The sequence below is a fragment of the Myxocyprinus asiaticus genome, chromosome 37 (assembly GCF_019703515.2).
Source record: "Myxocyprinus asiaticus isolate MX2 ecotype Aquarium Trade chromosome 37, UBuf_Myxa_2, whole genome shotgun sequence".
Classification (NCBI taxonomy): domain Eukaryota; kingdom Metazoa; phylum Chordata; class Actinopteri; order Cypriniformes; family Catostomidae; genus Myxocyprinus; species Myxocyprinus asiaticus.
The window spans coordinates 29,743,448-29,756,307 of record NC_059380.1 but is presented as its reverse complement, the minus strand read 5'-3'; the positions used below and the strand labels follow the sequence as shown (position 1 = coordinate 29,756,307).

The 12,860-nt window shown below is 35.5% G+C and overlaps 1 protein-coding gene across 10 annotated transcripts in view; it reads left to right on the top strand.

Annotated features, from left to right (window-relative positions):
* The window catches only part of znf740a (zinc finger protein 740a), an 84,302-nt gene that overhangs the window by 53,744 nt on the left and 17,698 nt on the right, over positions 1 to 12,860 (top strand). For 6 of the 10 annotated variants that reach the window (XM_051676632.1, XM_051676638.1, XM_051676631.1 and 3 more), the window contains 2 exons: positions 4,119 to 4,202; positions 6,149 to 6,232. The exons of 2 other annotated variants lie outside the window; for them this stretch is intronic. In XM_051676632.1, the coding sequence (XP_051532592.1) occupies positions 4,119 to 4,202; positions 6,149 to 6,232 (168 nt within the window). The remainder of the gene's footprint in view (positions 1 to 4,118; positions 4,203 to 6,148; positions 6,233 to 12,860) is intronic. 2 more of the 10 variants (XM_051676637.1, XM_051676634.1) reach the window with 1 other exon arrangement.

The window sequence follows — 12,860 nt, the reverse complement described above, 5'->3', positions numbered from 1 at the left end:
TGCTTTACATTATTTCAACCCTGTCACAGTAAATTTAGAATGTATTTACTTTTAATTTGAAAAGATAGCCAAGTTAATACTTATATTAGCACTCAACATGTGTCTCTACCTTGTAATAAATCACACAGTATAATTGGAAAGAATATTAATAACCCAAAACATGTTTTGTGCAATTGCCATTCAATACTATACTTACTCGCATTCACAATTTGGTTGAAGATCAGTACAGAAATTACTAATAATGGCTTTACCTAGAAAGTATTATTGCACCACATTATTAGCGATACATATTTTTCTAATTGGTGTCTAGAAAATTGGCTGATATTTTGATGAATAACATTAAAAAATAAAATGTGTATTATTTAAAAAAAAAAAGTATTTTGCTTTGCACACAAAACTGAGGTATCTCTGTGAAATAATGTAACTGAGTTCAGTATCTCTGATTGTTCTTATTTTCATAACAATGCTAAAGGTGCACTCCGTAAGTTTTTGCTAATTAAAAAAGCAAGGGCTTATGCTTGGTTTGAAAGTTGGTAGGGACATATTGCAAGGATAGTATTAAAAAAATGTTGTATTAAGAAAATGTTAGAAAGACAGTCTGGTAATATAGGCAAAATCAAATTATTAACTCAAGTCTCATTTGTTATTTCTCTGCATCACCATATTAAATATGACTTTTTTTATTATTTTTTTTAGGAATTTCTAAAGAATAAACAAATTAAGAACTGACCACTAGGGCTGCACGGTTAGGTGGAAAAATGTGATATGCGATAAACTTGGGTAATGTGACAGCGATGCGATGAGCCTAAGATTAATGGGTCAAAATCTAATGTCATCTTTTGCATGAAGATTTACCTCGAAAATTAAATCCAAGGGACATGAAGTTAATTTCTGTAAAATGTATTATCCAGCATTAAACAAATGGAAATCAAAACAAAGGGGAGAGTACATTAACAATTTACATGGGCAAAATGACATTACAAGATAAACAAATTATGGGGAGAATGGAGCATTGACATTTTACCCCACTTTCTGCTTTCCAACTCCCCTCACTCCCGCATAATATTTTCTCATATTGCTTATTTATATGTACTTACATTTTTATCTGGAGCAAGTAGGCCTTCTGAACAAAGTAGACTTTAGGTTTAGCCTACAGCTAATGACTTTTTTGATCACAAATGCCTTATTTTATTGACAAAGCATTATTTTTCCAGTCTGTGTTGTAGGGTTGTCACGATACCATAATTATATCTTACGATACTATACTGGCTAAAGTATTAGCCATTCCACTTGTTGCTCCGGAAGTGGTAAAAATAACTGATGGATTAACAGGGAGAAGGCTCAAATGGATTAACTTGTTACCTAATACATTCTTAGTTTGATGTTAAGATAACATTTGCCTCATCAAAACAGCCAGTTCAAACAGCAACGGCTTTAAACCATTTGTTTGTTTATTTCTATGATTATTTGAATGTTGGTAACATAAAAATAAATATATTGTAACATTGTAAATAAGTTTTGAGCAGCTGTTTCATTATTACAACCGTTTCTGCCCCTCTGTCCTAGTAAACACACTGGGATTCAGACGTGTGTGTTTGAAGCATGGGAAAACCACACATTGAAAAATAAACAATACCATATAAGTGGCAAATTCTAAACAGCATTTTGCACTCTTAAAGGGCACTGCATGAAGGGGATGCCACTCAAAGACTACATTTTTGATGTTATTGCAAACATAGGTCTGATTCAAATGAAGGCTTTAGCGAAAATAATATTTGCTACCGCACATACAACATTACTTACGGTACTACCGTATTGAGGGTACTACCGTATTGAGGGTACTACCGTTTAAAAAATACCAGTATTTTGAAGCTTTAGTATCATGATACTACCATAGCACCAGTATGCCGTGCAACCCTACTGTGTTGATGTTCTTCTCCAATGTGCAAAATAAAACATTTATTGGGAGTTATATTAGCATCTTAAAATCCTGCAACTCTTGACAGAATCGTTCTAATTTTCGTGTCTTTCTCAAGAAGGCGCTTACTGTCCAAAAAAGCTGAATTCTTCATTGGGCTGCATGCAACATTTTTGACTGAAACATTTGTTTATGAAAAGTATGTAAATCTGCCTGTGTAATGTAAATTATATTTTTTTAAAAACTGACAAATGACTGTGATTGGTGCATCCTGAACAGTGTTGAGAAAAGTAACAGTTGCCATGGGACAGCACCGTTTATGCACTGCTTCAGAATAGGTCAGAAAATAATTTACACATGATTGATTATACTTAGGACCTTTGGTGGTTGGGACATTTCTGATTTTCTGAAAGTTGGTAGGAACATGTCCCTGCCATCTCTACCTAAATTTACGCCTATGTAAAAAAGCAGACATAATTAGCACTTTTTTAGAAAAACATTTAAAATGATGCTCACTCACATTAAAAGAAGACTTCAGTCATATCAGTAGCTCAATAAAAGCGGTTGAATTTTACATCGAGCACATTTACATACACACCAATATGCTGATTACTCTCCAAAATCAGCATATTTAAAAAAATCTGATAAAGAAATCCGAATTTGCATGACATTTGAAATAATTGCGTTATTCTCTGCTTTTGTCAAACCGTGAAGAGGCATGCGCTCAACACATGCGCACATTGGATGAGCCGATGAGAACGCCGGTTAAAGTGTTTACATGCCTCGTGAAATCGGCATAATGGGCAAAAATCTACCTGTGTCGATCGGTTTATTCTTACACCATTTATGACGTTTCACCGATATAGGGACGCTGTTTATTGCGTTTACATGACCACGTGCGTTGTCGGCTTATTAAGCATAATTGGTGTAAGAACATACATGTAAATGCACTCACTGAGTGGGTTGCCCTCTCATGGGTTTTGCCATGTTAACAACACATGGAAACCTGTGCCATGCAATTTACCGCCTTAGTACCACTAATAATGACAATAATATTAACAGGCTTTATGTAGCGCTTTCAGCCAACGCTCAAATATAAAAGTACATGTAAACAAGCAAACCAAACAATATAACAATAAAACACAATACTCTTACTACAGATAACGATGGAGTCCAAGTCAACAATATTGTCCAGAGTGATGGTATGGATCAGCAAAAGTGTGATCCACCAGACAGTCCAAAGAGAATGAATGCAAGTGGAAAGATAAAATGTCATGAATAAAAAGGTCCCTGCTGGAGTGATAAAACAGACTGCTATGACCTGCTGCTCTCACGGCATGGACCACGGATGTGCAGCACGACATCAAGCTCCAAACGAGAGCATATGATGGTCTCAGCCGGCAGATAGCTTGCGAGTCGCGGCTGTCTGGGACCAATGACTCCCTACTTTGGTAAGCGGTGGGTGTAGGGTGGGCTTTAGGGATAAGAACCAATCAGGTAGCATGGAGTAAGAATCAAGTGGGGATTCAGATGTCCCTGAAGGCCATACCTACACCTATCCCTAATCATACCCATACTAGGCAGTCAGAATTTGGCACGTCACTGGTTACAGTCAAGTGCATAACAATGCATGAAAATTTGTTTGGATTGTATCCAATAATGTCCCATTATGCAGATGTATGATGACACAAAAAAAAAAACAGACTAAAAGTAACAAAACAGAACATAAACGGACATCTTTGTATGAAGCGGCTGTAGTTAGTAAACAAACTTGTGCGGTCATGATGATAGGTGTCAGTATAAAGTCCAAAACCACTGGTACTGTTCGGATGAGTAAAAGCCATTTAAAAACTTACTGAGTGCACCTTTATGTCTTAGAAACAAATAGCACCTTTTCCTCAAAGACTCTACTGTAGTGGGCATTTTTTTTAAAACAAACTTCAATTTGAGGAACAAATCTAGAAGCATTTATGACCAATTTTTTAAAACAGGTTTCTCTGTTTCAGCCCATTCAATTGTATGATGCATGGAGGCTTCAGTTGCATTTGTCAATTTTTAAAGAGGATTAGCAGTCTTATACTTTTTTATAATTTAGTGGCTTTTTTACTTGTGAATATGCTATTATTTTTTTTTATCATAAATTCATCTTGTTGAAGCTGATTTGATCAAGTTCACTCTAATTCTAGTCATTTGCATTTAGGGGTGAAGCCATTTGCTTGCACAATGTGTGATATGAGGTTTTTCCAACGCTACCATCTGCAGAGACACAGCATCACCCATACGGGTATGTGTTGTCTCTTGTACACCCCACCCCCCCACCCTGCCATTAAACTGCTGCTTCACTTTAGCACTTACAAGAAACGAGTAGGGTACAACAGGGCTAAAGGCACCGTGGGGTAAAAAGCTCCTTTGATTTAATTTTTTCCCAAAACACTAAATAACAACAAAAACTACCACAGCACTTTCCTAAACACCTGTTTGTCACTATACACTGGAAAATTTTCCTGTTCCATGAGATCTTTGCATATAATGTCTAAAGGTTGATTTTGAGGCAATTTTATCTATTTTTTTATTATTTTTTTAAATGTTGCAAATTTATGTAGCTAATGAAAATCCCTGTAATTAACACATTTCTTTTTAGACAAAATACTTAGCATTTTCAGTTTTGTTTAAGATTATTAAATCAAACATTTTACAATAACTGTTCAGTAAGTTTAAGGATGTTATTTGGGGTAAACAGCCCCCCTGTTGCAGGGGCTAAAGGCCCCTATTAAACACATTGTTTTTCTTAAATGGGGGGAATAGATTGAACATTTTTTCAGAGTGGGCTCCCATTGACTCATCCAATCATAATAGAGATTATTTTGTTTATAGAATACTTGAGATGTAATAAAATGCCAAACGTGTTAGAAATTAACAGGAAATTAAGTAGTTATTTGGAGTAAACCTCACCTTAATTGTTTTTACTCAAAAAGCATTTTTCTGTCTCTAAATTATTTGCATTAGTTGACAAATTGTGCCCTATAACTATTGACCTGGTATCTACATGATATCACTTTAAACCCCCTGGGGGCCTTTTACCCCAAATGAGGGAGGCTTTTACCCCAAGTGTGGGGTAAAAAGCTCCCTCACCACTTTTTTTTTTATTTATTTTTTTTTTATTTATTTTTATTTTAATCGAAAAAAACTTCCTTTAATTATTTATTTTCACACACATTATGTTGCTCCATCAATTTTCAGTAAAAATAAATAAATAAAATTTGACCTTGATACATTTTGTGACCAGAAAAAAGCAACATTTCCTTAAGGGATGCCTTTAGCTGTACCCTACTGTTCAAATTAATGAGCTGTAACATTTACAGATTTTATTCTCGCTGACATTTAGTAAAAAAGCTGTTTTGGAGGGTTTCACATGATTGTTCCTTAACTGCACTCATAGAGCATTAGTCACATTCATACGCCTGAAAACATTTTGCCAATTTCTTCAGACCAATTTGTCAAGTTTGGCCTGTTCTTTTTATATTTGTTTTAACAGGTATTTTTTTTATTTTTATGCAATCCATAATTTTGTGCAGTGTTTCATATATCAATCAGTGTTATTTTGTCAATTGTTTTAAGGGTAGAAAGTGCATAATTGTCCTTTAAAGAATTTTGACTGGAGGATGTGAGTTGTTTGTACTTGGTTAATGTTAGTTGAAGAGCAGAATTAACTTGTCAGATTTCTGACAGATCTGCCCTCTGAAGAAGGCAGTGGGTAGTTAACACACACATGCCTCAAGTAGTATAAACTTTAACATTTTAACCCACCTTGTCCTTCACTCCTTATGATTTCATTTTTGTTCTTTGTTATACTGTGTAACATCTATAGAACATTATCAGTTGTTTGGGAGAATAGAGAGTAGTTTTGTTTGCTCTACACACAAAAACAGGTACACTGCAGACAATGCAATAATAGTAAGGGATTTTGAATCAGATTTAAAGGCCCTAATCAAGCAAATCTAAACTTCCAACATTGATCTTCATTCACTTTGTTAAAGAATTATTGTATAATTTGATTATCTGTCTCTTGTTAACTAATGATAATTTAGTTAAATAGTAATATTTAAGCTCGACATTTCAACTGTCAGTGTAGCATTAGGCTGTATTCTTTAGTTTCTCAGATTGAAAAATTGTTAGATTGCATTATTGAGAGAGTTTGCACATGGTTAATATTTTGCTCTGGTCATTTAGGGGTGAAGCCGTATGCTTGTTCCATGTGTGACATGCGTTTTTTCCACCGTTACCATCTGCAGAGACACAGCCTCACACATACTGGTATGTGTCTTTCTATCTTACCCCCACCCTGCCTCCTTAGATGCTCGAAGAGACACTACCTGAACACTGTTACCATAGTTTAACAGAAAATTGAAGTCTTACTGGTTGAAAACACACTTTTGATGCTGTCTGTTGACATGCTTTGCCTACTATTTGCAACAACAGTAAACACATTCAGTACTTCTTACACTATAGTGCATTGGTTCAGGCGGGTGAAATTGTGTTCTACAATATTACATGATGATACTGATGTTACTGTTACCTTTTCTCAAGCTTCAAATTTTATATTTTTAAATGGAACAAATGGGCTCTTGGGTTTAAAGTGTATACTGTCAACTATTATTGGTGCACCTTCTGATGATCAGTTGTCTCAAGATTAAAGTGTTATGCATATGCATCATACAGTTGTGCTCATAAGTTTACACACCCCTCGGCAGAATTTGTAAAATACTAGTTATTTTTGGAAAATATGACTGATCATGGAAACACAATTCCTTCATTTAGGAATAATGGTCTGGGGAAACCATTTATCATCAGAATTTTGTGTGCTCTTTTTTTAATCATAATGATAACTGAAATCACACAGATGGTCCTGATCAAAAGTTTACATATCCTTACATGTTTGGCCTGATAATATACACTCAAGTTGACACACAAGTTGAAATGGCTATGAAGGGTATGTATCCACACCTATGCCTTATTTGATTGTAATTAGTGTCTGTGTAGAAATAGTCTATGAGTTTCTTAGCTCTTGAAAAACCCTTGCACATTTCATCCATGGCTGCACTGACTTGCTGGATACTGAAGCATGGCCAAAGCAAAAGAACTCTCAAAGGATATGTGAGAAAAAGTAGTTCAACTTTTTACATCAGGAAAAGGATATAAAAAGGTATCCAAAGATTTGAAAATGCCAATCAGTACTGTTCAGTTTCTGATCAAGAAATTGAAAATTAGGGGTTCTGTTTCTACCAAGATAGACCAAGAAAGTTTTCAAACATAGCCGCCAGGAAAATTGTTTGGGATGCAAAGAAAAACCCACAAGCAACTTCAACTGAAATACAGGTTCAGTTCTCTGGAACAAAGTGGTTTAGCTGTTTCAGCATGCACAATAAGGAGATACTTGATGGGCTACATGGCAGTGTTGCCAGAAAAAAGCCATTGCTATTCCAATACCACAAAACAGCCCACTTACAATATGCCAAACAGCTGGAAACAAAATTATATGTAGTGATGAGACCAAAATTGAACATTATGGTCACAACCATAAACACCATGCTTGACAAGGAGTCAAGGCCAATGAAGAAACCACACCATCCCGACCGTGAAGCATGGAGGTGGATCTCTGCTGTTTTTGGGGGGGCTACAGCAGTATTGCTATCAAATTTAGTGAAAATTGATAGCAATACTGCATGTTATCTGAAAATATTGGAGGAAAAATTGCCGGGAAGATGTGCATGGGGTGCACTTGGAATTTCCAACATGACTTGGCCTTGTGTTTCAGATCATTGTCAATTAGTGGCTGCAACAGAAAAAATTGGAGGTTCTGGAGTGGCCATCACAGTCTCCTAACGTCAACATCATCAAGCCACTCTGGGGAGATCTTAAATGTGCGGTTAATGCAAGACAACCAAAGAATTTACAGGACCTGGAGGCTTTTTGCCAAGAAGAATAGGCAGCTTTACCACCTGAGAAAATAAAGGGCATCATTCAAAACTATCACAAAAGCCGTCATTGATGCTAAAGGGGGCAATACACAATATTAAGAATTAAGGGTATGTAAACATTTGGTCAGTGCCATCTGTGTGATTTCAGTTATCATTATGATTAAAAACGGGGCACACACAATTCTGTGATGATAAATGGTTTCACCTGACCACTATTCCTAAATAAAATAATAGTGTTTTCCATAATCAGTAATATTTTCCAAAAATGGCCAATATTTTACTAATTCTGACAGGGATATTTAAACTTATGAGCACAATTGTATGTATTTTTTGGTAAATTGCTGTAATACATTGTGTTTTGTTTCAAGTAAGCATAAAGACAGTACAACAAATACTACCATACTGAATAGATATATATGTATATATTAGGGATGGGACGATATATCGAATTTCGATATTTCGCGAACCAAAAACATTACGAACCATATTGAGGCAAAACTTGATATTTCAAAATTTGCAACATTGTTTTCTGTTCATGTGATCATGATGAAATGTCCCGGTGAACATGATAATATCTCTATCGCTTGATTTTACCCCTACTGCTTTTTTTCAACACTGTTCACAGATTATATAAAATCGTGAATCTTATATTAATCATATATATATATATATATATACACACACACACTATACTATATTAGAGCTGTCAAAATTAATGCATTAACATGTGTTTTAATTAAATAGGTATACTGTGTTCATTTGTATTTTGTTTATAAAATAACACATTAACATATTTACCAATTTTCACATTAGATTCTGACATTTTATTCAGCTCTTTGTAAGTTCTAAACACTGGTTGAAGTAGGGCAGAACTTTTGCAATGTGTGGGACATTACAGCAGTTTCATGTTAACGATCAAGTAATGGAGAAAGCATCTCTTACAAAACAAACCCAGTTGGGACTTGTGACAAAAATCAAGTACTTTGCAGCCTTTGTACAGCGGAATTAAATACCAAAGAAGTACATCAACTTTTAACTATCACCTAAAAGCCAAATACACGATACATGGCACTTATGAGGGACCAGTGTGGTAGGCCTAGGTTGTTGGAGCTTTCTCAGCTCAAATTATTTAAACTTTGAGCCTGTTGCCACTGACCTTCCGATGCATCAGTAAATAATAACTGGACAGTGTGGATGAAGTGCCATTTGTGTGTGCAGTGTCGGCAGTAACAGCAGAAAAAGTCAGAAGTAGTATGCCATTGTGAACACGTTTTTTGCTGCGCTTTTCATGTATAACTCAAATCTGCGCTTAACGCTCTGCCGTAAATCATGTGAAATTCCATATTCAAAGTGGATAGCCAGCCACAGCATATTATTGTGGAGGATGAGGGTTTAAGAGATTTAATGTGCATTGCAATGAATATGCAACCTATGGGGACTAGTATTTTCAATTAGTCAACCTCCCTCTTAGACTTTGGGAAACGTTTAATGTTCTTGAATTTGTTCTTTTATAGTGTATTTTTATCTTTGTACTGTGGAAGACTTTGTTTGGAAAATTGTAATAAAGCATTATTGTTGCATTTTGTTTTCTTTCCTAAAAAGGAAATGCATGCATTTCGAAAGGAAAAGAAGTATTCATGTAAAATTTCAGCACTTTCAAAATCTGCGAATATTGACTATTAAATATTTTAATCGACTGACAGTGCACGCTCTCTCTCTCTCTCTCTCTCTCTCTCTCTCTCTCTCTCTCTCTCTCTCTCTCTCTCTCTCTCTGTATGTATGTGTGTGTATATATATATATATATATATATATATATATATATATATATATATATATATATATATATATATATATACACACATATATATATATATATATATACACACACAGTACTGTGCAAAAGTTTTAGGCACTTGTGAAAAACTTTCAAAGTGAGGATTTCTTAAAAAAAAGAATTACATAAATAGTTTTCATTAATCAGTTAACGTCATACAAAGTCCAGTAAACAGAAAAAGAGCTAAATCAATATTTGGTGTGAACACTTTTGCCTTCAAATCAGCACCAATTCTCCTACTTACACCTGGAAAGTTTTTCTTGGTTGTTGGCAGATAGGATGTTCCAAGCTTCTTGGAGAATTCGCCACAGTTCTTTTATTTATTTAGGCTGTCTCAATTACTTCTGTCTCTTCGTGTAATCCCAGACTGATCCGATGTTCAGTGGGGGGCTCTGTGAGGGCCATGCCATCTGTTGCAGGGCTCCCTGTTCTATTCTGTTGTATTCTGTTTGCAAAAGGAATGTTTGGGAGTATAAAATGTTTATTTCCTATTGACTCATTAAAGTAGCAGATATAAATCATCTTAAGACAAATGTTTTTGTGAAACATTTTATGTGCCTAAGACTTTTGCACAGTACTATATATATATATATATATATATATATATATATATATATATATATATAGTATAGATAGATAGATACAGTTGTGCTCAAAAGTTTGCATACCCTTGGAGAATTGGTAATATATGTACCATTTTTAAAGAAAACATGAGTGAGCAGGCAAAACACATTTCTTTTATTTCTTATGGGATTCATATTCAACTGTAGGTTATAACAGAATGGCACAATCATAAAACAAAACATGGCAACAAAGAAAAAAATGAAATGACCCCTGTTCAAAAGTCTGCATACCCTTAGATCTTAATACTGTGTATTGTCTCCTTTAGCATCAATGACAGCGTGCAGTCTTTTGTAATAGTTGTCTATGAGGCCCCAAATTCTTGCAGGTGGTATAGCTGCCCATTCGTCTTGGCAAAATGCCTCCAGATCATGCAAAGTCTTTGGTCGTCTTGCATGAACCGCACGTTTGAGATCTCCCCAGAGTGGCTCAATGATATTAAGGTCAGGAGACTGTGATGGCCACTCCAGAACATTCAACTTTTTCTGCTGTAATCACTGGAGGGTCAACTTGACCTTGTGCTTAGGGTCATTGTCGTGCTGGAAAGTCCAAGCGCAGCTTTCGTGCAGAAGAATGCAAATTGTCTGCCAGTATTTTCTGAGAACATGCTGCATTCATCTTTCCATAAATTTTCACAAGATTCCCCGTGCCTTTAGAGCTCACACACCTCCAAAACATCAGTGAGCCACCACCATGCTTCACAGTGGGGATGGTATTCTTTTCACTATAGGCATAGTGCTTATGGTTGTGACCATAAAGCTCTATTTTGGTCTCATCACTCCAAATTACAGTGTGCCAGAAGCTGTGAGGCGTGTCAAGGTGTTGTCAGGCATATTGTAACCGGGCTTTTTTGTGTCATTGGCGCAGTAAAGGCTTCTTTCTGGCAACTCAACCATGCAGCACATTTTTGTTCAAGTATTGTCGTATTGTGCTCCTTGAAACAACCACACTGTCTTTTTCCAGAGCAGCCTGTATTTCTCCTGAGGTTACCTGTGGGTTTTTCTTTGTATCCCGAACAATTCTTCTGGCAGTTGTGGCTGAAATCTTTCTTGGTCTACCTGACCTTGGCTTGGTATCAAGAGATCCCCGAATTTTCCACTTCCTAATAAGTGATTGAACAGTACTAACTGGCATTTTCAAGGCTTTGGATATCTTTTTATATCCTTTTCCATCTTTATAAAGTTCCATTACCTTGTTACGCAGGTTTTTGACAGTTCTTTTCTGCTCCCCATGGCTCAGTATCTAGCCTGCTCAGTGCATCCACATGAGAGCTAACAAAGTCATTGACTTTTTATACACAGACACTAATTGCAATTTAAAAATCCACAAGTGTGGGAAATTAACCTTTAATTGCCATTTAAACCTGTGTGTGTCACCTTGTGTGTCTGTAACAAGGCCAAACATTCAAGGGTATGTAAACTTTTGATCAGGGCCATTTGGGTGATTTCTGTTATCATTATGATTTAAAAAGGAGCCAAACAACTATGTGATAATAAATGGCTTCATATGATCACTATCCTTAAATAAGAGAGTTTTTGTGCATGATCAGTCATATTTTCAAAATCAATGCCAAAATTTCACAATTTCTGCCAGGGTATGCAAACTTCTGAGCACAACTCTATATATATCAGAATGGTAGCATTTGTGGTTCTGTCTTGATGCTTATTTAAAAAAAAATAATAAATAAATAAAAACAAAATAAAAAAAAACATTACAGTAATTTACCATAAAAAACAAAGATACATATGCATAAAACAAACTGCAGAACTATGATCACTAGTGGTTGACTTTTTTCACTGGCTACCCAAGCTAATTTTGGCAAATTTTATTATAACGCATTCTGTGATTTATACGTGCTTAATATGCTTCTCATCTGCAACACATTATTGAGCAGTTGAAGCCTGGATTTTTCATGTGAGTGTGGTGCAAGCCATCATAGAACTACTCATGCCAATCATCCACTCTGCTCTGACCTACTGTATCTCTGGAGTGTGCGCACATCAACTGAACTTCCCTTGACATCATGGTGCAGACCTCAAAACTATGGATGCACCGATACCATTTTTTTCTCTCTCGATTAGATTCCGATACTTGAACTCTCATTATCGCCGGACCCCATTGCGATACCAATGTTGCTTTTTTCTTAATCAGTTTAAAATATCTATACCTCACTGTGTGGAACTGATTGGGGGTACTCTATTATATGGAAAGAAATACAAACCTCTAACTGCATATTATTTCATTACCCAAAAGAGGAAAAAACAAATGATTACATAAAAATATGTTGCCTATTAAGAAAAACTTTATTTTTAAATTTTATAAATAGTTGCCAAACTGGATAATGCAGCAGCAAAATTAACAGTAATTCCAGTAAAGGTCTTCAGTAAAAAAAGAAGCCAGTTCTCTTTACACCTTTTTTGTTCACATTAGTTGTAATAGGATTTCAGACCACTTTTCATTGCTGTTATTTTTTTTTAACCCAGTCAACTTAAATGTTATTGTAATTTA